The following is a 26,027-nucleotide window of genomic DNA, read 5'->3' as shown; positions in this document are numbered from 1 at the left end:
GTAATATTTTTAGTAAACTGCCGGCCCTGGTCCATGATCTGCCTGGAGTACATAGATAATTACCGATACCCAGAAAGGATGTCACTGGGTCTAATATAAAGTATCTTAGGAATATGGAAGGTTTTATTTAAAATGCTGTTTGTATGTGAGAAATAAAGAACCAGGGAATGCAAAAGATAGGCAGAATAACCTTTAGCTTTAGGGGTAGTAATAATAAAACCTGAAGACACTGTGCTATAGATAGAAGATATAGTCTTTGCCCTTGTATCATGTTTAGATATGTGAAGACGTCTTTTGAGGATTCCCAAGCCCTGCGGCAGTCTGCATTTTTAATGCTTCGTCTGGTAAAGCTTCTTCCTTGATGCAGAAAAATAGAATTCCCTGTAACCTGACGATTTATTAATCTTCGTCTACAGTAAATAAAAAAAAGACTAAAAAGAGAAAAAACAGCCCCAAAGCACTTCTTATTTATAAAGATATTTTTCTGATCTTTCTGACATTTGGATTTTTTACTGACAAGTAGAAGGGTCTCATTAAGCCCTGATACTGGATTTGCAGAATGATTACATGTACGGGAAAGATTAACTAACGGTCACAGAAAATGTAAGCACTTCATGACTTACACAACATTTAATCCAAATCTAAAACGCCCCTTTCTGTTAGAATTTTAATTTGTTAATTACCCCTGCAGCAGAGAACTAAGAACAAACAACGGTGTGCGCTCCTAGTGCTCAGACTCGCTGTCATGCAGACAGATTGGGTATGGAGTTTTTTGTAAAGCTGATGCATACCGATGCTACTTAGCCAGAGGTTCTATGCTTCAAAAACTCCAGTAACAAAAGGGGTGATTGTAATCACCTTCAATTCTGCCGTCTACTTCACCCCCACATTCAGAACATTTCCAGGTCCTGTCACTTCACCTGCATAACATCTCCAATATCTGCCCCTACCTGTCCCCAGAGACCACCAAACTCCTTGTACATGCTCTTATCATCCCCCGTCTGGACTACTGTAACATCCTTCTCGCTGGTATTCCACTAACCCGACTCTCCTCTACAATCTATTATGAATGCTGCAGCCAGACTCATCCATCCTTCCCTCCGCTCCTCTTCCGCTGCATCTCTTTGTAGTTCTCTTCATTGGCTTCCATTTCACCTTAGAATAAAAATCAAGCTCCTGTGCTTTGCCTTCAAATCCCTACACAGTTCTTGTCCCACTTACTAAAGACTTTTCTGGAGCTGCCCCAACTCTCTGGAATGGTCTTCCTCCCCTCCCATCCCATCTTTTCAATCTTCTTCTGTCTTTTAAAACCCTCATTACTTCCCACTACTACATATCTCTCCTCCTCTTGTGTGTTTTTTCCCCCACCTCCTAGATTGTAAGCTCTTCGGGGGAGGGTCCTCTCCTCCTGTGTCACTGTCTGTGTTTGTCTGTCCTTTGCAACCTCTGTTTAATGTACAGCGCTGCATAATATGTTGGAGCTATATAAATACTGTTTCATAATAATTATAGAGATTATGGAGTCCAGAACTCCAGGCCAGGCCAATCATCGAGGAAGAGAAGAAAGAAGATGGCAGAGCCCACAACAGACCAGGTGAGCATAAATTGGGTTTAAATCTTCTAGAAATGTATTTTTTTGCAGGGTAATTAGATTTGACCTGTATCAGCATCCTGTACAGCAGAACTGAAATATGGGAAGAAGTAGCAGTACAAGGAGCCAATCAGTTTATGTTTTAACAAGAAGCATGCTGATAGGAGCTAAAAGGATAGAGATGAGCTTATCGTTATGATCATGTCACACAAGTAATGCTTATTTTAGCTTAATGCCAGGTAAACCAGCAAATTATTTTTCCTGTGAAAGACCTTTTATTGCTCTAAAGGCCCAGGCTGCTCTATCAGACTACACAGCCAGATCCCTGACCCCCAGAGCCATGGCATTTCAACTTCAACCTGCTGCAATGAAGGAGCAGCAAAACTTCAACAAATCACTTATCTGATCTCTTCTATCACCTTAAAATTCCTAAAAATATTTTACATTATAAAAGTGTATACAGTTCACATAATAAATTCATGGGATAATAAAGCACTGACTCAGGCCGGGGTAAATAGTGAACATTGCCTCTGCCTCCTGCAGAAACGTACCTAAATAGTTAGAATAGTTCTGCCTCTCATGCTTTTTCTATTTAAATCTTCATGCTGTGGAAGTAGACTCACTTCATGGGGTTTCTCCAACCTGTAAGATCCAAGGTGGCGTATAACTTCAAGGCAGAGATCATCTGTGAATTGGCTTTGTGATAACAGATGTTATGGGTCAGCGTGACACTTTCTGTTCCTTGCTTAGAGGCAATAAGGAAAACTTTAAATAAATTGCTACTCATGTCCTTTTGTAGGTTGTCATTGAAGAAAATACCTTTTCATTACAATTCATAGCCAAGTAGGAAGTTCTATCAGTGCAAAATAAAAAATAGTTTTATTTGTAGCTATCTCAAGACTGAATGTGCTTGTGTACATAACAACCTCAGAAATTCCTCACTCATCTGATTGGCGGAAGTGAAAGAAAAGGTCTTTTAGTATCTGCAAAGCAGGAGCTGATATTAATCTCTCATGATGTCTGCTAAAATTCCTGCAATTTATGTAAATAAATGGAGTTTTTTTCTTAACAATAGTAGAGTGTCCCCTTAAAGTGCCAAATCACCAAGTTTTCATTGCAGAATGTAGAATAGATACATTACCATCTTCACCGTTACAAATGGTGAGAATATTCAAATTTAGAGAGAGAGAAAGAAGGCCAAAATACAATAACATATAATATAACATAATATATATAGTATAATAACATAATACTTGAACAGTATATCCAAGTAATATCTGTTCACCTATATGCATTGTGAACAGGATACTTGGTGCAACTGGACAAAAAGCTTTGAGTGTAATTTTGCTGTAATATTTAAATGAACTAAGAAGGAAGGTCTCTAAATGCTGACGCGTTTCGCCTATTACAGCTTATTCAGGAATAATGGGGAGATGAGGAGAGTGATGTTTTCTTGATAAATTACCAGGGGCGGTTCATTTCTTTTCTAGAGTGAAATGAATGATCCAAATGGAGATATGGATGTAGAGGCCTTGTATATGGAGAAGAACGATATATTAAGGGTTCTTATATGCAAGATCTACGTTTGTGAGGGACAGATCCCCTGGCAGTATGTAGCAGTTGTAAGGTGAGAGTAACCACCAAGTCTAGAAGAGGACCTGGATCTGGTAAATCATGTGTGGCTGACACTGAAGAGTGTCTACAAATATAAGCCCTAACCTTTATTTCAACTCAGATTGAAATGTAAAGCTTCTGCCTTATCTACATTTCCAACCTGAAACATATATCGAAACCTAACTGCCCTTTCTGCTCCTCCAATGACCTAATAATATGAACTATTTCCTCTCTCTAATAACCACTTCTTATGCATGACCCAATACTTCTGTAGGGGTATCCCTACAGAATTCCCTCCATACCATTACACTGGCTTTAACTTTTACCAGATTTAAACAGCTTGCCTACCTACCTTCATCTCTCTTAATCATCACCAATTGGTGCAATTATCTTCTTCCTGTCTGATGAATTATTAGATTGTAAGCTCAATTGGGCAGGGTCCTCTTCTTCTTCATAGTTGGTACTTGGTATGTAAGCAGGTTTGTTATTCACTGCTATTCTGAACGGTGAATATTGAAGCAGAAATCTGGGCAAAGGTTTTATGCAAGTTTCATCTGGGGTACCATAAAAGCAATTTTACTTACTTTACTTTAGTCCTTGGTCCTGCAGGATTTCAGCACTTCAACCACTGGTCCCTCCCAGCTAGTGGCTGCTTTCTAACATCATCACATTCAATTCCAGACCAGCAGTCCAGTACTGTGAGGACTAAAAGGACCAACCCATAAACCATAGCATTGGAGAGAAGAAGAGAGCCCTGGTGGCTGGGAGAGCGAGGGGTTAGTGTGCTGTTTGTGTGCGGGAGCCCAATGTAAAAGTAGTACAGCTTAGTAGGACTTTCTTGTTTTAAAGCATACCTAAATGTAACATAAAATCAGAAGGAGGTGACCATGCAATGTCTTTTATCAAAAAAATAAATTCATGGCTCTTTATAAGCTTTACACTACATGGCGCATGCACTGTGAGGTGTAGAGCTTGGCTTTGTGTATAGCTGTGCCACATACAGAGCCAGCCGCTAACATAAGCAGATCTAACATAGTTAGTGGCCATCCAATAGCCAAAAGGGATCACCTATCTTCACAGAAGTAAGCCATGGAGCAATGGGTGATGATGGTGCCTTCTGAGTACTCAGGGAAGACAAGTCCTAGATATCACTAATTACTTGCTGATCATAGCAGAAGCTCACCACCCACCAAAGAGTTTAGTTCCACTTTAACTTTTTTTAAAAAAAAGTTCTATTAAGTAAACCCTTCATGGAGTAGTCTGTGAAAATAATCACATGATGATGTAAGGATTCACTTATACTGGAAGAATGACACAAACTGTGATCAGGTCCTTCTTTAAAGAGCTAACCATCTACTGGCTTCAGAGAGGAACATATAATATGAAAATGCAAGTAAAATAATCAGGTCAGCAGTTTTTTTTAACATATATATTTATTATTATTTTTTTTAAACACGATTTATATAGCACCAACATATTACACAACGCTGTACATTAAATAGGGGTTGCAAATGACAGACAGATACAGACAGTGACATAGGAGAAGGAGAGGTCCCTGCCGAAGAGGTTACAATCCAAGAGGTGGGGGAAGTAACACACATCAAGAGAGGGGGTATAGATTGGTGGGAAATAGTGACGGGTTCAAAAGTCAGAGGAAGACGGTAGGCAAGTTTGAAAAAATGGGTTTTGAGGGCTCTTTTAAATGATCAGAAAGTAGCAGCAAGCTGAATAGGAAAAGGAAGACCATTCCAGAGAGTCGGGGCAGCTCTAGAAAAGTCTTGGAGTCGTGCGTGTGATGAGGTTATGAATGAGGAAATCATTGGTAAGTAGGTCATTGGAGGAGTGAAGAGAATGGCATATATATTCTCGTATATATATATTTATATATATATATATATATAAATATATATATATAAATATATATGTATATATATATACATATATATTTATATTTGGCCTTAAATACTGTATATATGGTACATAAGGCCCTGTGAGTGGGGGACAAAACTGACCCATTCTAGCTGAGGACACAATGAGTAAAGAGGAAGCCTGCTGGGAGAGAATGCATGAAACGCACCATATTTTTAGTACCAAATTTGGGGAAGATGTCTAGTTTCCACTATTCTGTACTTCTGCTTTTTATCCAGCAGTGTGTAAATGCCAGGATTACAAACCTTAGTTAAATTAGTATGTATATAAGGTTCCTTTGTGTAGGTAATTGAAGTAAATACACATTTTAATAGCTATAATAAAGAATCCAGTCCTGCAGCTTCCTCTCATTTACAGACATTCAGATACCTTGGACTATATTGAAATTAGCATTTTTGGTGCACATGGCAGGGGACATTTCCATACATGTGACAAGCAAGCACCATAGGAGTCCTACTTGTATCAGATTAAAGCATTCTGCAGCATTGTTGCAAAACATTACCCATTGTGTTTGTACATAGCTGAGACTGGATTCATGGCCTGCTGGACTTGTCAGTATTATTAGAATTCTTTAGTGGGCTGCTTGTAATATTCTAGCTCTGTAGAGATGTGCAATGGCCGTACCAAGTTACATGGCAAAACTACTAGACAGGACCTGTCTGCCTGAAAATAATAAACTTTCTGATGTCCTTAATGAAATGAAATCTACAATACTCCCAAAACCCCGAGACCAGCTGACTTTTGCCTTGGCTTAAGTCACAAGGAGGGATACGTTTGCTAGTGTTGTGCCAAGCTGATTCATATGAATTATGTGTTCATTTTACTAATAAGTCTGCTTAAATGAAAAATGTGATCGGATATTATGCACAACAACCCTATTTTGTTTACAGAATACCATGTAAGTGCCAATATGTGAATCATTGAACTCCAAATGGTATTCTCCCATACGCATAATAAACAGTTTATCATCAAAAGTGACAACAATAAAAATATGCTAATACAAAACAAATGAAGCATAAAAAGCCATTAATTGAGAATTTCCTCATTTTACCATCTGCTGATATCAGGCTTTTCATAGTTCTTTAAATTAATTAAAAGTGTGCTTTCATTAAGGACAGTTCCAGGAATGACTTTGCCAGTGTTCTGCCGATCCAATTAACCTATTCGTTATGGGCACAGATACTGCACACTCTGTTTTGTGCAGCCAGCTCTGTCTAACCCAGGGGTCGACAAACTCTGGCCTTTAAGCCAGATGCGGCCTAGCCGGTAGTTCGTTCCGGCCTAACGCTCCCTGGCCAATCTGGCCTTATGCTGGCTGGCACCCCGCGGTTCCAGAGCTGCGGATTGCTGGACGGATCTGCCAGGGGGGTGTTAGGAACTACCCGAGCCGGAGCTCCTTGCTGTTGCTCCCCTATTTACTGCGGCCCGCGTTGATACATCCGCCGGTGCGGTAAATAGGGAAGGCTCCCTGAAGGGAAATCCATCACCTCCGCTATGCATATGGAGAAGAAAATTTCACTTCAGGGGGCGTTCCCTTGTGGTGGGCGTAGCCATTAGGGTGGGACTCAGAGGGTGCTCCCGCCCACTCCTGAAATGGCCTAGTGGCCATAAAAGTTTGCCAACCCCTGGTTTACCTCATGATAATAATCGAATCATAATTCACATAACGGTACATTAATTTCTTACAATTTCCTCAAACATTTTTAGGTAAGTTGTAAGAAATTAATCTAATATGTGAATATGATTGGACATTTAAATATATTGAAATATTCATTACTGTTGTAATTGTAGATCTCCTCTTCCTCAGGAAGCGGGCCAAGTTTCAGCGAAACTCATAGAAGCTCTGGCATACCTCATTGAGAGTTTTCCTTAAGGAGATCTACATGAGTGATGTATTTCTATTGTTTTTATTGTGCTATATATTTTAATGAGTGATTTTTTGAATAAAGCTGTATTTTGATTTTATATTCTTGTATGAAACCATTTGTTTGCTCTTTGACCTTAAAAGTGCCATTAAATGATGGCTACTTGGAAGGGAACCCGTTACCTTTTGTATGTATTATAAATTGGGATGAGGTCGAGGTTGATTGAGCCCTGAAAGGTCAAAAACATTATTTCCCTGGTGGGTATCAATTGTTGCCCTTGAAACCTGGAAGATTCCCGCGAGGCAAAATTTGAGTGAATGTCAGATTCCCTGTTTTATACATAGAACCCCAAAAGTTCAATATAAGTTGTTAAAGCCACTTGTGATATTTAGTCCTTTGTTAATAATGTTTAAACTCCTCTTTTTCAGGTCAGTGTCGATGCATCTGCAAGATTCATGCTGTGCAGCCCAAAGGAAGCCACAAAGCAGGGATTTCACAGGAACATGGACAGGTCAGTGTAACAACGAATAGTTATACAACATTTTATTTTCCTTTAATGCATAACCAAAATTATCAGTTTTCAGACTGGCTTTACTGTTTACCCGGGGAAGCCCTTTTAAGGGGAGACAGTACTGGAGGAGATATCGCCCCGATGGGATCAAACAGTATCTGCGGGTACTATTTGAAGTTATTTACCTCTCTCTTAAAACAATAAAGGATGTCCTGCATACAGTGTAGGTGTATAGCTTATGCACTTATGGTCACTGATAAGTATATACTTTAAAATTAAGAACCAAAGTCATAAAATCCTCATAGAGGCAGTCAAAGATTGAATGTATCTGGTGATTTCACTAGTTCTTTGGTATTGTGACTTGCAGTGTCATTCAACACCACTCTGCATTATTATTATTACACAGTATTTATATAGTGCTGACATATTATGCAGCGCTGTACAAAGCCCATAGTCAAGTCACTAGCTGTCCCTCAGAGAAGCTCACAATCTAATGTCCCTCCATAATCATATGCCATTAATACAGTCTAAAGGCAATTTTTGGGGGGAGCCAATTACCTCACTGCATGTTTTTGGAATGTAGGAGGAAATCTACGCAAACACATGGAGAACCTGCAAACTCCATGCAAATAGAGTCCTGGCCGAGATTCGAACCTGGGACCTAGGCCAGAGTGCTTACCTCTGAGTCACCATGCCGCCCACAGCCACTGTGGCTCCTAAATCTGCATTTGAATGTCAATGGTACAAAGCATTGATAGTTATTGGAACCCAGATGCTTCCTAGTCTACCTAACTTTGCATACATGCTTCATTCAAGGTGCATTATATAGCTGAGAACAGGTGTGTACATGCTCTGAAGGGCCCATGCTAATGGGAGTCCATATGCTTCCCCGTACACCAGGATTGCACATGGTCAACATTGAAGCAGTGGGTGGAGCCAGCAGGATAGGACCTAAAAAGTTGGATTGGGACTGGTGCGGTCATGAGCAGAAAGGGGAGAAGCTCATGAAGAGGTGGAGCTCCACCAGGCCACTGATATATGGGCAAAGATACATATCTTTGTGTTTTACACTATTATTAAAAGTTTGTGTTTTTATAATAAGTTTTATATTAACCTTTAGGTGGAATTAAACCCTGCCACATTCAGTAGTGGGTGCCGCCATCTTCTTTCTTCTTCTCTTCCTTGTTTAGATCTTCAGCCACCATGACCGGCCTGCCCGAGAAGATGTAACTTTTATTCAGTCCCAGCAACCGTAGGGGAAGTCAGGATGTGTTGGGTATTTCATTCCTCAACGCATGCGAAATTTAGTGATATTGAGTTCATAAACAAATGTGCCACTTGCTTATTCTCTGCCCTCTCCCCCCTTCCATAAAACAGAATGACAGTTTTTGTTCAGAGCTTGTTCATTCACCTCTCATTGGAAGCAATTAGTAAAGATCATTTCCACCGACAATCTGACGTTTGATGTTTGTACGGGGCTATGGCAACCAGTTCTTATCTGTCTCTAATCTAAAACAGGATTGGAAACAATAAATTCAGATGGCTATCTGTAACAACAACTAGAAACTAATCTCATTTGCTAAAAGTAGGATACAACCCCTTCCAAAATCCTCTTATGTGAAATGGAGACAATGTAATGTACAGTAAAATCACTTATAGATGAAGAAAATTTGAAGCAAGCACACGGCCTATAATACTGAGCACACGGGCCTTACACTGCAGCCTAGGACTTGGCTGTGAATGACATGAGGTGGGAGACTTGTTGATGGATTATAATGCAGCCCATGTGTATCTGGGCACAGAGTGCTTTGCGGTGCTACCTATAGTCCCAGGAGGGAGAAGTATGCATACAGAAGATAGAAAAGAGAATAAACAAACCACAGTTAGCCCATCAACTCTGTATGCAGCATCTTTATTTATTACTATGTCCAAATATAATAATCTACCTATACTGCTCATCTCAGCAAGGGGTTAAAGGGCAACTTCAGCCAAAACCAGTTTTTACTATAATCAGGCAGTGGCTTTTGAAGATCAGCTTTTCAGCTAAGCTACCATTGGCCTTGTGCTGTCAATTCTTCTTACTGTACTCAGAGTTTCAGGACACAGAAACAAATTGTTGTCTGCCTTCTGGCAGATTTAATATACACTTGTCCTTTAAGATTTCTCTTTATATCACTGATTTGGTGAATCCAGCATTCACACGGATGAGTCATTCGGAATGTTTGCCACAAACCCATCGTAGCTGGTGCTCTTTGCAGAGATCTGTCAGTTGTTGGGCCGACCTCCAGCTGCACTGACAAGCATAGGCTCGTGTCCCCTTCTTCCTTATCATCTTTGATTGAAGTTTGCTGTGTTCAGGCATACTGTTCCTGTAACAGGACAACGGTTATATGACAATGAAACCACATCCTATCAGAAAAAGGGAAATCATATTGTAAAACAATAACGTACAATAGGGTATGCAACATATCCCAATGTGCATGTGTGTGGGTATGTATATACACTCACACATACATATACTCACCAGGCACTTTATTACGTATACATGTTCAACTGCATGCAGATATCTAATCAGGCCAATCACATGGTAGCAACTCAATGGGCTTGATTTATTCAAGACTGGAGAAGATACACTTTCATCAGTAAATCCGGGTGATCCAGCAAACCTGGAATGGATTTCTTTAGTCATTTGCTATTTGCTAGAAAATATTTTGAATCCTGTACCAGATCCATTCAAGATTTGTTGGATCACCCAGCTACACTGATGAAAGTGTATCCTCTCCAGCCTTGGGAAGTTTTAATAAATCAGGCCTAATGCATTTAGATATGTAGATGTTGTCAAGATGACCAGTAGTTCAAACAAACTCCAGAATGGGAAAGATTGAAAGCGTTTTCAGTGACTTTGAATGTGACTAGCTAAGCTAGTGTCAGATGAGCTGGTCTGGGTATTTTAGAAACTTCTGATCTAATAGGATTTTATTAACATCCATCTCTAGAGTTTACAGAGAATGGTCTAATAAAAGGAAAAATATCCTGAGCTGCAGCTCTCTGGGCAAAATGCCTTGTTGATGCCATAGGTAAGAGGAGAATGGCCAGACTGGTTTAATAAAAAAGGTGACAGTAATTTACATAGGCACTCATTACAAGGTATGCAGAAGAGAATCTCTGAATGTACAACACATCAAACTTTGAAGCAGATGGAGCTAGGAGATTGCTCCAGTTAAAGACGTGCGACAACAAAAAGCTTTTGCTGTCCAAAAAGAACATTTGTTTGCATTGGACCTATAAACAAAGACTGAGCCATCTAGAACATCATGCAATGGACGGATGGGCCGTAGACAGACTTGTCTAGCCACAGTAGGCATATTTGGCAAAAAACAAATATTGTATTTCAGGAGATACCATTTCTGAAGCATTGGGGTAGTGCAATGCTATTGTTTGGGTTGCTTTGCTGCTTCAAGATCTAGGCACTTAACAGTCATCAAGCCAACTATAAATTCCAAATCAACCCAGTGTGCTCAAAGAGAATATGAGGCCATGGGTCAATGTTCTCCAAGACTGGAGAAGATAGATTATCATGGACTTTGGGTGATCCAGCAAACCTGGATTGGATTTCTTAAAAATCATTTGCTGTTAATTGACAAATATCCTGATCCATTCCAGGTTTGCTGGATCACTTAGGTTCTTCCATGATAGTTTATCTTCTCTAGTCTTGGAGAGCTTTAATAAAACAGGACCAATGTGTCCAAAAGTCGAAAGAGATCTGAAACACACTAGTAAATCCACCAAGGAATGGCTAAAAAAAAGAAAGAGTTGAGGACATAAATAAATTTGGGGGGTTCAGAAAGAAGTTTGTTTAAAATTTAGTAAAAATGCAGACGTCTTTCGTTGCTTATGTACAAGCTGCAATGTTCTATTTTTAAAAAATAAAAACTCCATAGGCTCCCCTTAATTTACAATACATTTAACCATCCTTGTATTTTCCATTTTCTAAAAGATTCTGCGTAATGAATTATAGTTATAGACACACATGACATGCATACCGGGCAGATGTAGTTATAGGCTTTCAGTCGGAAATGGCGCCTTATAGCAGTTTGTATTTGCGCTTAGTGCTATCTCCGCAGGACTGAGCGGAAATGTTCCACGCGCTTCAGGTCACTGGATTACACTTAGCTAAGTGCGTCAATCATTGAAATGTACCTGAAGAAGAGGTAGTCGCAGGATGAGTCCCATTTGTAGTCATCAAATGACAAAACACTGAAATCACAGCTGGTACAACGCAGCTGGCTACAAGCCCTAGGCAGGAAGAGAAAGGGACAAATACTCGTCATTTCACTGAATTGTACAACAAGTTTCAGAGCTAAAGCACAACTTACATAAAGAATTGCATAAAAACGTACACATTAAGGTACATTAAACTTACTTAACTAACATCGTAAATGAAAAAGCCTGCACCTAGTAATGGCTGAATATACCTTCATGCATCTCCACAGGCACATTAGAGGCTCTGAATCTGAGGACAATAAATGATGCAAAAGTTGACTTCACTTAAAGCAGAACTCCAGAGCGCACTTTAGTCTTGCACAGTTGTACAGGTTTCTATCCTGGACTGAAATGCATACTTGGATTTCACTGCACACTGTCAGTTTCTCACTGTGTGCATTAGAAACAGCGCGTCTCTTACAGTGTCCATGTCAAACAGAGTGTGACTTGATCCCCTAGTTTCAGATAATCTAGACCAAACTTTTTCAACATGGGGGGACTCGGGACTTCAGGAAACCCCTGCTATAATGACTAAATCCACAGCTCACAGTACATTATTCTGGTGGTCAGTGGGAAGAATGATTCTTACATTGCTGGCCAGTGGGAAGAATGTCATCCTTACAGATAGCCAAAAAGATCTTTGGTGTCATCTAAACTAACCTGGTGCTCAAGGAGCCCCTAGTAACCTCTGGAGGAACCCTAGGGTTCCATGGACTCCTGGTTGGGAAACACTGACCTAGACCTTTCCTCCCAAGGCTTATTACCCCTGGCCTGTCCCTTTCACTCCTCTGATTAATTTTTTTTCAATCATAAAGGCTCAGCATCACATAATACCCCAGGCCTAGTTTTGGGAAGCTATTTACCTCATCCAACTGACCCCTCACACTGGCCTTGATCTTCCCAAATTCCATAGAGAAGAACAAAGATCATGTCACTGGGACTTAAAAAAATAGGAACAGAAATGTTATATTTGGTCATGTAATCAGCATGCTGATGAGGGCTAAAGGAATGAATTGGGAAGACAAAGCAAAGGAATAATAAAGTGGAACTAAAGTCTCACTTTGAGAAATGCTCAGTCAGGCAGATCGCTGTAAAGTTGTCAAATTTTGCTGCGTTCCAAATGTGCAGCATAGGGGTGGCTGCCAGGGAAACTCAGCAATCCTGACTTACCTTGTGCGTGCCGGGAATGAATAATGTTATCCTGGCTCACCCAATCAAGATAGCCGAAGATTGTCCAGAAAAGGGAAATAAGAAGGAAGATGGCAGCGCCCCGTGATAGGACTGGCATAGGCGAGCTGTGCAGGTTTAGTTCCTTTTCTTTTTTTCTCACAAAATCTTCATATTACACAAAGTAATGGCCAATTTTGTACAAAATTAAAGATGAGGTTATATTGAGTAAATAATTATCAAGTAGGCCAGGCCTTAAAACTTATCAATAGGTGAAACTTAAAATGCCCTGACGGCTCACCGGTTTCATGTTATCTATAGCCGAGAGTTACTGTCACTCCAGCATGTTCCATGATACCCAATATGTGTTAGTCATTCCTTACGTAAGTGTATGCCCTTCATGTGCTTGCCTGGGTCAGCAGGGTGCTTTTAATTTTTAATTTATTATATTTTATATAATAAAAATGTTTTCACTTAACTCTCTTTATACCAAGCAAAGAATGAGTTACAAATTATACCATGTGAAGGTTCAAATAACAAACACAAAAGAGCTGGATTTCAAACCAGGATGGCATATAAGTTTAAATCAAGATTGTATAAACAAATCAATCCGTCAACCTGTATATAAATTGTTTTTGCTTTACAATGTTGTAGAAGCAGCTGCAGATTTGCCACTTATTTCGTTATGCCAAACATGTGCTGTCAGGAAGCCACGCCTTCTTCCTGTATAGCCACACCCTCTTCCGGTATAGCCCCACCCTTATTCCCATAGTGAGACAAGTAGGACTAAAGCTTGCACTGCAATTACACAGCATGTCAACTATTGTTCTTGTCTACTGAAGGTAGGAATGGCCATTCCTATAGACATCAGCATGCTTTTTTCCACTCTAGCTAATAAAAAAAAATTGTATGATTAGAATCAGATGCCAACTACAGATCAAGCAAACCACCAGTGGGACAATTAGTAAAAGTTCACACATATCAGAACACGGTGTCACTGTAAAGGTCCAGGTTCTGGATAGCGCTGGGATACTTAGCACAATTACATTCTCATAGCACAGTATAAAGATCGGTATATAAATGCTATTAGCTGATGCCCTGCATGAAGCATTATACCGCAAGGCAATCTATAATTAATGGCCAAGACAAGAGGTGCTGATATTGTACATTAATTATATAGGCTTGAAAAGGCTAAATGGGTCTGTGGAAGTCCCCACGTAAATAGGTCTAATTAACTATACTGGAAATGTTTATGACTCATAGTAATTGTGATGGCACAACTGCTACAATGGTGTCTTCATTATACACCAATACTACAAGCAACAAAATATCACCAGCTCCCTTTAACAATCTCCTTCATGAGTCATTAATTAACTTTCAAGAGCATATCTGAAACAAAAATAAGCTCCGCTTTCTGCATGGAAAAAACAAAATTAAGGGACAGAGATAATAAATGGAAAGGACAAACATTGTACCAGCAAAGTTCTGCATGCTTCAATGCTGCCACCTTCTGGTCATAATGTGATATGACAAGGCAGAAGAACAATAAGAGTAGAGCCCTCAGATGTGTGCAAACTCTGCATGCAACTTGTATCTAAAAGCGGATCTTGCATGAAAATACAAGGTCTGTGTCTTTTGTACCCTTGCATTAGGAAACGCTTCATGGAAACACCTGACAAATGGAAAAAAGAACATTAAAGGAAATGTATTCACCATATATCCTAGCTTCTAACCACTTCTCGTAGGAAAAGGGCAATGCCACTGGATCTATAAGAAACCTGTGAAAATGAGGGGCCCAAATATCACGAGAAGTCCATTTAGCACCATGCACGAGTGAAATTTAGGCTCCTCAGTGTTCAGCTTTGCCTAGACAAGCAAGCAAGAAGTTGAATGTAAAAGTAATTTTATTTTTTCTTTCCCCCAACCATTTCCCAATGAGAGAATAGGGGATACAAAAGAAGATGACCTTTTCATGCAAAGTTTGTTTAAAATAAGATGTCTTTCCTTTTTCTTCTCTTGCTTTTGGCATAAATAGACTAGGAAGCACAGGAAGGGTGAGGTATGGACAACTAGGGTGAAGGTCATTAAAGTGGATCTGTTGCTTTGCCCTGCAAAAGCAAAACACAGGTTCAATCTAGAGTATAATTGCTACAAAGTGTAACATTTGTTATTTTAAAGGATAAGTGCTTTTATAAGTGCTTTTTCACCTAAATACTCCTGGTCAAACCAGAAATGTATTTAAGCCGGTTGAGGAGAAGTTGTAAGTGGGGGGCAGTCCCTCTATTGTGACCCAACTCTCCAGTAACTACCTAAAAACAGCCGGGTGGTTGCTGAAAAGTGCTGGGTCGTGCACCCAGCTAAAAGGGTCTGGGGAGAACAATTGCCTGGTCCTGTAAATCAGCAATTTCAGTATACGTACCTCCCTTTCCATTATCTTCACTGTAAGGTTGGACTGGCGGCACACAACCCAGAATCCTCTGAGCCCCATCCATAGACTTGGCCTCCATATATCTTGGTAGGTCTGGCTCATTGCCAGGCAGGTGTATGTTGGCACAGTAAAATTGTTGAGGTAGCAGACGGTGAGGGTAGTAAGGGATATCACATATATCAGATATCAGGGATACACATATACAGATTACATTCAAATATCATTCATGCCTTCTTTTTTTTATTAATATATTTGTTTGAAATGAGCTGAATATGTTCAAGGCTGTTCACCTAGTGTTATACATTTCATCACAGAAGCAAAGCACATTACCTTACATTCACCACATACCTTACAATCTGATGAATCTTAGGCTATGTACACAGGTCAGATGATTCTTGTCCGATAATCCCCGCAAGGCTGATATTGGACGAGAATCTGGCTTGTGTACAGCGCTTTTCGTTCATGGATCCGTCTTGGTGGATCTACTGACGAGGAATGTCCATTATGAAAGGAAAGGGGGGAGAGCACAGAGGAGTGCTGCTCCGTCGTTCTCCCCCTCCCCTCTCCATATAGCAGAACAATGGTTATTTACAGCGCTCGTTCAGTCTTTTTATCACAATTGTGAAAGATCCTTTCCAATGACAATTATTGAAAGTGTGTAGGCAGCCTTACATTTCACATATTTTTATATTTGTGTAATTTTTCACATATATTTGTGTAATACAATATTTACCGTTCTGATATATTTGTCCCAACACCAAAGGGAATAATGGTCCCACCAATGTAGACTGGACAACACCTGTAATACAGAAATGCAAGTAATTGCAATTATTATTCTATTATTATTTATAAACAGGATTTATATAGCACCAACATTTTACGCAGTGCTGTACAATAAATAGGGGTTTCAAATGACAGATACAAATACAGACAATGACACAGGAGGAGGAGAGGACCCTGCCCCGAAGAGCTTACAATCTACAAGGTGGGGGAGGTATCACACAATAGTAGGGGAGATATGTAGTGGTGGGAAGTAGCGATGGTTTTTAGAAGACAAAAGAGGATGGGTAGGCAAGTTTGAAAAAATGGGTTTTGAGTGCTCTTTTAAATGAGCAGAAAGTGGAAGCAAGCCGAATAGGACGAGGAAGACCATTCCAGAGAGTTTGAGCAGCTCTAGAAGAGTCTTGTATCCGTGCGTGTGATGAGGTTATGGGTGAGGAAGTCATTAGTAAGTCATTGGAGGAGCGGAGAGAGCGGCAAGGGGAGTATTTTCCTACCAGGTCAGAAATGTAAGTAGGACAATAACTGTGTAGGGATTTGAAGGCAAAGCACAGGAGCTTGAATTTGAATCTGAAAGGTGAAGTGGAAGCCAGTGTAGAGATCTGCAAAGAGATTCAGCAAAAGAGGAGCGGTGGGAAGGATGGCTGAGTCTGGCTGCAACATTCATAATAGATTGTGAAGGAGAGAATCGGGTGGCAATACTACTTTATTAGAAACAGCACCTTGATGGGTTGCCGAAATGACTGTGGTCTAAAAATCAGATTGTCACATAACATTTCATGACAACAATCTCCTATGGTATATTTTCAGACAGTACACACATTTCTCAAACAAATTTCTCAGCAACTGCACTTTTCTTTCTCAAAGTAACCTTTGGTGCTTAAAGCAAACCTACCATTAAAGGTCCTGCTTCAGAATCATAAAATTATGTCAGCATTATTAAAACACATGATTAGTTTAAAAAAAATCCTGTAATGAGAACCCAACCGCTGCTACTGAGCTTCCTCGTGTGACCTACAGCCTAGGCACAGATCACATGGTCCAGGAACAATCTGGGGGTTTCTGGTTTTGAGAAAAGATGATCTGTAAATAGCAACTTTAGAATCTCTTTTATTTACAGAAGGGATGAGTGACTAAAGTAATAAAGACTGCTCACCGAGCAACTAAATGTTCGGTGGGCTGGGCCGGATTGACGTAACTCCCGGTCAGGTACTCAATAGCCGCAGGTCTCCTCTAAGCTCTACATGCACAGCTCAATGAATTTTGGCAGTTGAGGAGAATGATAGCTAAATGATGTGAAGCTTTATTACCTTTGAATACTAATTAGGAACTAGGAAGTTAAAAAGAAAATAGGATTTATTCTTGCATGTGACAAGATGATTGAAGTACACACAGCTAACATTCACTGAGCTTAGTGAACAGTAAATATTCCTTCAATGCTCATTTCTTTAAACTGTATTCACTAAATATTATAAAGTATAAACATTCTCTGCATTTGTAGATTGTATAGAAAAGCTGTGTAATGATTAGGATGGGCAATGAATAAAATAGAAATAAAGTTCTACTTTTTAAATCTGTAATCAAGCAGGGGTTTATTGGCAAAAGGGACAGGCGACACCGTCACACTTATCACTCTCCTTAACTGTCAAAATTCATTACAGCTTAGAGGAACCTGGCAGCTCCCCTGCGGCTGCCAGGACTGAATGAAGTGCCTGAGCGGGAGTTACAACAATCTCACCGGGCCAATCTAGATGGCCAAAGAATAAAATAATTAAAAAAGAAAGAAGATGGCAGCGCCCTGCAATGGAATGGGGACAAGTGAGTGTATTTAAAAAGTTGTGATCCAGCAGGTAAGGTTATTTTATTGCAGGTCACCTGTCACTTTAATAAAGGACCTCCCGGTCACAATTTTTTTTTTTCAAAAAGGGGTTTAATTCTGTCTTCAGATTTAACTTTTCTAAACACCCTGAAGAATTTTAGTTTGGTAAAGAGCGCAGAGATAGCTGCATGGGCAGCATGGTGGCTCAGTGGTTAGCACTCCAGCCTTTGCAGTGCTGGGTCCCAGGAATTTCAGCCAGGACACTATCTGCATGGAGTTTGCAGGTTCTCCCTGTGTTTGTGTGGAATTTCTCCAGGTACTCCAGTTTCCTACCACATTCCAAAAACATGTAGTTAGGGTAACTGGCTTCCCTCCAAAATTGACTGAGGTAGGGATTAGATTGTGAGCCCCTTTGAGGGACAGCTAGTGACTAGACTTTGTAAAGTGTTGTGTAATATGTCAGCACTATATAAATACTGTCTAATATTAATAATGGCTTTATCTTCAAACTCTGAAAAATTAGAACCTAACTATAAGTCATGAAGAAGACTCGGTAAGGGTTCGCGTCACTGAGCTTTGTACCGATTACTCTGAGATGCTCTTTGGATCATTTTGAATTCAATGACGGATACACTTGACCTGCTTTCAGCTGGATTTGCATTCCCCTAGACTAATGCAAAAACCCTACATGATGTCTACAAAAGCCCGTTGACACAGGTTCTAATGAAATTCCAGGGCTTTTATCCCTCACTTTATCGCAGAAGTCTCAAATGAAAAAGCACTAACCATCTGTACATCTTTGGGAAGCTTGATCCCCAGTGTCAGCGTTCAGCTCAAAGCACAATTTGCACCCAAATCATGTACAAAATGAGCATTTATTTCATTCTTCAGATCACATCTGTGTACATCTCAGCTCTTTGTTCCTCTAACAGCCAAGGGGACCAGATTTGGATGAAAATCCTATATGAAAGTGGAGTCGGCTAGCCAAATAAAAAAATTAATCAAATAACTTGCATCTGTTCTTAATCACATATTACAAAACTGAGTTTTAAAGCTTACAGCTGAACTCCACACTTACTTTTAGTCTTGCAAAGTTGTACTTTTCTACTGCAATGAAATTGCCTACTCTGATTTCACTGCACTCTGTGAGTTTCTCATATTGGGCCTGATTTATTAACATTATCCAAGGCTGGAGTGAAGACAGTTTTCTGGGTGATCCAGAAAACTCAGAATGGATTTCTTCAAAGTAATTTGCTATTGGCAAGCAAATATTTTTAATCCTGTGCCAGATCTATTCCAGGTTTGCTGGATCACCCAGGTTCACTGATGAAAGTGCATCCTCTCCAGCCTTGGAGAGCTTTCATAAATCAAGCCTATTGTTTATTACAATCTGTAGCAAAAAAGATAGAACACACCTTACTTCTTGGCTGGAGGACATCTATCGAGGCCTTTCCTACTCAACCTAACTTTCCCTGGCCAGCGCCTTTTAAATGTTGGATTTCAGTTACCACAGCTTCCAGTTTTTCTGAACGTACAACACCCTGTGGCTCCTCCAATTATATACCATGCAATGTATGGATTGCATTGCCGTCCGATGAGCATAACTACAGATCATCGGACTCCAAAGCAAAATGTATATAGGCCCCCTCTGTGACCTACCTACTCCCAATAATCTTAGCATAAAGTATGAAAGATGTGGTGCATCGGTCAGTAAAAAAAAGGAAAAAATTCTTTTTGCAATTGTTAGTATTTCTGTACACAATTACTCTAAAACCCTAATACAGCTGTCACATTTTAGCTAAGAAGATGCTTGAATTTAATTAGGCATACAGAGTATGGACTCCTTCCCACCATGCATATTGTAGTGAACTTCTGTGCATTTTATTGTCCATTTGTTTGCTGCGCTATTCAATGTAATAAATAGGATCAGTGTCATATGTAATGGTGACCATGCATCCTGATATAACACAAGGAAACTGCATATCCCTAATGTAAAAAGCCCTCAAAGCTGATTTGAGCCAAAATACTCCTCCTTTAATAGTCCCTCCCAGATAAATATAGTAAATAAAAGAACTAGATTAGTGCCCCCCACACCCTAAAACAGGACTTTTAAAGTGGCGCTAAAGTCCTACTTTGAACTTTTGCAATTTGGGTGGGAGGTAATACAGAAAGGGACAGGTGATGTCCCCTCTACAATAACGGTTGTTACCTGCTTGATTGCCACCCAGATGTCAAATGTTGCTGAGCTGCGCATACATCCTGGCCAAGCAAGATGGCCAAAGATGACCTTCAGAAAGTGATTAAGATCGCAGCACCCTGCAATGAAGCGGGTATAGGTGAGTAATTGCAGGTTTAGTCCTGGTTTTCGGGGACCTGGATGGCGAATCTGAGCATATCTTGCAAGATGAGTCATTAAAAATTGTCCATAGATGGCCTTTAATGCTGCCAAGATGACCAGGAGCTCTGGGGGGAATACATCAACATTTCTGCACCAGCTAAACAAATTCAGCTTGCTGCACAATCTGAACCGGGATTCTGTGACTTTTGACAGCGATTCTGAAGTCTCCTCCTGTATGCCTGACATCAGCTTGGAAATGTCACACAGGGCCAACAGCAACCTCTGCGATCCTTAATAATACATTGAACATAATGATACATGAACACACATTATCTATTCATAAATTGCCTCAACAACTTCTCTTTTGGGACCACCTTCCACTCCAGGCTCCTTAGCATTATTTTTGGCTTCTATGGCTACAGTTACTATATTTTTCTGGCTGTCTCCCCATCCTTTTCTTCTTTTCCTAATTTTTTGGAAGTACATGTTACAATGACAGCTGTGTGGAAATTGGTGTAAATTTATAACTAAAAGTAGTATTCTGTGCAAGAAGCAAACAAGCAGTAAGGTTTACGTGGCTTTTACATAAATCAATATTTTTTACTCACTTTTTACTTTGTGTCTGATTGGGTGTTTTACTGGGTTTTTGATTGAAAGGTTTTGTCTCAGGTACCTAAAAGAAGTAATATATATTGATGAAATAAAGCTGCAATTGATTACTGAATTAAAATGATATAGTAAATATGAAGCCATTTTCAATTAATTTTTTAAATGAGTGGGCATGCAGGAGATTCTTTCTACGTGAATGTCACAGAATATTATGTGTATGTTTATCAGCACGTGCATACATTGTAAAAACTGTAGGGAGGGATAAAACCCTGACAGGTCATCTTTTGTTGACCATGAAGTAATGGTGAAATTTTCCTTCACTTTCGGTTCCAGAGCAACAGGAACAGGAAGTGGAAATTTCCCAAAGTGAGCAGAATTTCCCTGTTAGACATCTATCCTCAGAACAAATAAACCCAGCTCCTGTCAAACCTGTCTGTGCCCTGACCACTGATGCTGAAGCTCTTTCACCTGTTAAGTCATACTTCTGTTTCTTGCCTACGCCATCAAGCTGCTCCCCTTCTTTAGACTAACTCCTGGCAAGCAAAGTGTGCATTTTCACCCCCAGAAGCCCCCAACGCTTACCCTAGGCATGGCTGATTTCAGTGGGCAAACTGAGGATTTGCCCAGGTCCCCCAACTTCTCCAGGAACCCAGCTGACATTATGGAAGAGTGTTCAGGGAGCTGGAATGCTGGGCATTTGGATCCCACCTTTGCTCAAAGACCCATTTAATCTAAAACTGTCCCAAACAGTGTAAAAGCCTTTCCTTGACCCCTGGAATTGCACCCAGGACCTCTCCTCTCTCCTTTACATGTAACTAAAAGAATAAATAGGTCTCTTGATGAACAGGACATTAGATGTTTCCAAGCTGTTGGAAACAAACAAAAAAATGGCTTTAAGTTCATTTCTTATGATTTTTGAGAATAACTTCACAGTACAAACAGCTAAGGGGGTGGTTTGTTTTAAAGCTCTTTTACTGCTGAAATGAATACGTTGGTAGTTTTTTATCTATGATGCCGCCATCCTAAGTATTGCCCCATTGCCCCATGGTCTTTCTCCATCTTTACCTGATCGCGTTCAGCTTTTCCAGATATTGGCACTTAGTCCCCCTTACAGTGCCCAGCCTGTTGTTGCGCAGTCCATAGCCAGCAGGGGCTTTGATTGTTCCATCTTATAATTTTTCTCCCATCATCTTTGTAAAGCCTCCTGTCCTATATTCCAAATGAGTTTTCAACTTGGTGTATAATCTTTCACAGTCCAAAGAATGTGAACTATAATGTTTAAAAACCTATCGTCTGATGAAGCGTACGCTGATCCGTGAAATGCATTACAGTGCTCCAGTTTGGCATTTGCGCCACTTTTTCTGAATATAATATTAGGTTTGATCAATGGAATATTTATAAGCTGATTGTAATGTTCATTTTATTATGAGGGAATAAAGCAATTATTTTATCTTAGCAGGTCATCTGTTGTGGGTGCCTGTTTTTATATTAGGATTTCACTTGGGGATAATCTCCTTTTTCAGTGGCCGGTATATGATTTTTAACCTGTACATTCTCCTCACTTATTACTTGGCACTGGTTTGTTAATTGATGTATATTGAGATATATTGATGTATATTAAGACTAGTTCCTAACTTTCCCTGGTTGACTTCAAGCAGCTGACAGACACATATGACTGAGAAATGGAATCCATATACCATGTACCTTGTTGTAACCATACAAGGGAACATCGAGAATATCTTCAATCAAATTATCAATGTCCTCATCAGCAGACACGTTCACACCGGTGTTCCTAGACCTGCAATAATCATAAATAATCAATGCAATGCCAATTAAATACTACAGCTCTTTAAGTAACCCACTCGGTGTGATAATTAGCACACAGCATGGCGTACGCACCGATTATCAACACTGCTGCAAGCCCATTCTGCATCCCTCCCACCATCACTGGATTTTAGGATCGCCTCCACCTATAAAGTTATTACGATGAGCTCACAGTAAATAAGGAAGTTTATGAGATGAGCAGCTGCCATCCATGATTGGGTTCGTAGGATTTACTGACAAAAAAAGTAGTAGTTAATAAATAGGCCAGCTGTCCACAAAGCAAGGGTTAACAGCCCAAGCTGCCAGTAATGAAGGGGTTAAAAGGAGTTGACCACAATAGGAGTTAATATTAAGGTCTACTGCCAGAAATGAGGGGGTTAATATGATGAACTGCCAGTAAGGAGGTTATTAATAACAAGAAGAGGAGATGGTAATGAAGGGGTTAACAGGATGAGGAGATGGCAGTAATGAAGAGGTTCATAGTATGTGATTCAGTAATTAATGGGTTAGTGTGATGAGGAGATGACCAGAGATGATGGGGTTATTAAAGGGGTTAATATGAGCTGTCAGTAATAAAGGGTTAATAGGATGAGCTGTTAGTAATGAAGGGGTTAATAGGATGAGCTGTCGGTAATGAAGGGGTTAATAGGATGAGCTGTCAGTAATGAAGGGGTTAATAGGATGAGCTGTCAGTAATGAAGAGGTTAATAGGATGAGATGTCAGTAATGAATGGGTTAATATAGTGAGAGGTCAGTAATGAAGGGGTTAATATGAGGGGATGCCGGTAATGAAGGGGTTAATAGGATGAGATGTCGGTAACGAAGGTGTTAATATGATGAGATGTCGGTAATGAGGGGGTTTAAATGATGAGATGTCAGTAATGAAGGGGTTAATAGGATGAGCTGCTAGTAATGAAGGGGTTAATATGATGATATGTCAGCAATGAAGGGGTTAATAGGATGGGATGTCAGCAATGAAGGGGTTAAAAGGATGAGATGTCAGCAATGAAGGGGTTAATAGGATGGGATGTCAGCAATGAAGGGGTTAATAGGATGGGATGTCAGCAATGAAGGGCTTAATAGGATGCAATGTCCACAATGAAGGGGTTAATAGGATGAGATGTGAGTAATGAAGGGGTTAATAGGACGAGCCAGCTAGCAATGAAGGAGATTATATAGGATGAGCTGACATAAAATGTCAGTAATACAAGGGTTAATAATCAGAGCTGCCAGTAATGAAGGGGTTAATAGAATGGGATATCAGCAATGAAGGGGTTAAAAGGATGAGAAGTCAGCGATGAAGGGGTTATTAGGATGAGATGTCAGCAATGAAGGGGTTAATAGGATGGGATGTCAGCAATGAAGGGGTTAATACGATGGGATGCCAGCAATGAAGGGGTTAATTGGATGGGATGTCAGCAATGAAGGGGTTAAAAGGATGAGATGTCAGTAATTAAGGGAATATTAGGATGAGACGTCAGTAATGAAGGTGTTTATATGATGAGATGTCAGTAATGAAGGGGTTAATAGGAGGAGCCAGCTAGCAATAAAGGAGATTATATAGGATGAGCTGACATAAAATGTCAGTAATAAAAGGGTTAAAAATCCGAGCTGCCAGTAATGAAGGGGTTATTAACGTGACTTGGCTGCTATATCCCTGGGCGGGGTTATAGCCATAAACTTATGGCGCCTGCACAGTCGTAGCGCACACATATACAGTAGAGAAGTTATGATATGTAAACATTCTTATCTATTTCTGGGACTTGTAGTTCCCCATGGCTCAGAGGACCCCGGGCTGCCACGAGCACTGCCTGCATGCATGCATTCCTCCAGCAGTGTAATGTACCTTCCAGGCTCCTTCCTGATATCTCCGGCCGTCCTGCACGCCGCTCCTTTGGCCCCCGGATGGGGCTGACAGTATTTGTTCTCCACCTCGTCCAGCAATTTGTCCAAATCATCATCATCTGCCATAGAGAATTCCTTACCCCGATCTGGCACCGCAGCTTGTTGCTAAGGAACCGCCTACGGAAAGCTGATGGAGTCAAACATTAAGAAAACGCGCATGCTCAATACCTAGTAACCTGACCCCCCAAATTCAATACACCAGTGTGCATACCGCTGATTTAAATGGCTCAGGTGATGTTTATTAGTGTAGTCGTATTTTGGAGGTATTATTCCAAAATTGAAAATAGAATATAGGGAAGCAAAACAACTCGTAGTCGGCAGGATTCGAACCTGCGCGGGGAGACCCCAATGGATTTCTAGTCCATCGCCTTAACCACTCGGCCACGACTACTACATATTGTACCTAGCACCCAACAATATATGTGCATATATATTCATATAAGATTCACACACATGCTTGCCTTAGAAAGTAGATAATACTATCAGAGGTTGTTAAATTATGCAATACAATTATATTATTAGCAGATACACTATTCTATTCCTAGATATAAATTCTGCAACACTACAATGTATATGTACTGAGTTTTTTTGCATCTAACCCTTATGTTATGTACAGGTTTTCAAAGTGTTGAAAATAATAAAAACATGATAAAGACAAAAACTCAAAATAAGTCTTCATTGATGGCTGCTGCTTTTATTGGGAGTGGGTGATGTATTACACAGAGTACAATAATATATAGGGGGTAATGTATACTTTTATATTGGGGTGTGTGTAGGGTGGACTGGCTGGGCTTATTCCTACAAAGAATTACAATATTATTTATTTCAGTGCAGATAATTATCCTATCTGGTATGATATCCTATATGGTATGATATAATACAATATAACAATATAATATGATATTATATAACATAACATATTATAATATAATAAAACATACCATAACATAACATAATATATTATAATACATTATAACAACATAACATAATATAATACGATATGTATGATAAAATATATTATATTATAATATACTAGCCATCTATACCATCATATAGTTGTATGTGGCTTTTGCAGGCTACTTTGTACTTTGTTACTGCTATCTTGAGTTATTGTATTTGATTAGCAAACATGCATGTTAGAGCAATGTGCTTTAACATTACATCACCTTACCAACATGCATGACATCCATAGATAACCGTTGAACACATGAAAAAAAATGCAGCAATCACTACATATGTGTACAATGTGGAGCATTGGGCGGGCCATTTAAATGAATATTCTGATTTAATGTAATGCACACCAATGCATGGACAGCTGTAGTATGAATGACCCTCTCATATGTTTTTTTTTTTGCTGTTTTTCCTTTCTCTTCAACAATTATTA

At 39.8% G+C, this 26,027-nt stretch overlaps 1 protein-coding gene and 1 non-coding gene across 3 annotated transcripts; both read right to left on the bottom strand.

Moving 5' to 3' along the window:
* Positions 1–9,403: 9,403 nt before the first annotated feature.
* On the bottom strand, positions 9,404–24,767 carry CFAP418 (cilia and flagella associated protein 418). 2 transcript variants are annotated; one of them, XM_072410883.1, is made up of 6 exons: positions 24,585–24,765; positions 22,619–22,712; positions 20,914–20,978; positions 16,102–16,167; positions 11,711–11,806; positions 9,404–9,879 (listed from the first exon to the last, which is right to left on the bottom strand). In XM_072410883.1, exons 1-6 carry the CDS (start codon positions 24,707–24,709, stop codon positions 9,720–9,722), a joined length of 606 nt encoding a protein of 201 aa, XP_072266984.1. In that variant the 5' UTR covers positions 24,710–24,765; the 3' UTR covers positions 9,404–9,719. The 2 variants fall into 2 exon arrangements, with proteins under 2 accessions (XP_072266984.1, XP_072266986.1); XM_072410885.1 differs by lacking the exon at positions 11,711–11,806 and having other exon boundaries at positions 24,585–24,767.
* Positions 24,768–24,952: 185 nt separating this feature from the next.
* TRNAS-AGA (transfer RNA serine (anticodon AGA)) lies at positions 24,953–25,034 on the bottom strand. The gene has a single exon. It is a non-coding gene; the product is annotated as a tRNA-Ser (tRNA).
* Between the last annotated feature and the right edge of the window lie 993 nt (positions 25,035–26,027).

The sequence above is a fragment of the Pyxicephalus adspersus genome, chromosome 5, assembly GCF_032062135.1.
Source record: "Pyxicephalus adspersus chromosome 5, UCB_Pads_2.0, whole genome shotgun sequence".
Classification (NCBI taxonomy): domain Eukaryota; kingdom Metazoa; phylum Chordata; class Amphibia; order Anura; family Pyxicephalidae; genus Pyxicephalus; species Pyxicephalus adspersus.
This window is presented reverse-complemented; position numbering and strand designations above follow the sequence as displayed.

What these genes read in the sequence shown, in the direction of transcription:
- CFAP418 (XM_072410883.1), bottom strand. Translation starts at nt 24,709, where the DNA reads ATGGCAGATGATGATGATTTGGACAAATTGCTGGACGAGGTGGAGAAC. An exon ending in GGGACAAATATATCAGAACG is followed by an intron (nt 11,807 to 16,101) that starts GTAAATATTGTA and finishes CTTCCTGCCTAG; the next exon opens with GGCTTGTAGCCAGCTGCGTT. An exon ending in TGCGACTACCTCTTCTTCAG is followed by an intron (nt 9,880 to 11,710) that starts GTACATTTCAAT and finishes GTCCTGTTACAG; the next exon opens with GAACAGTATGCCTGAACACA.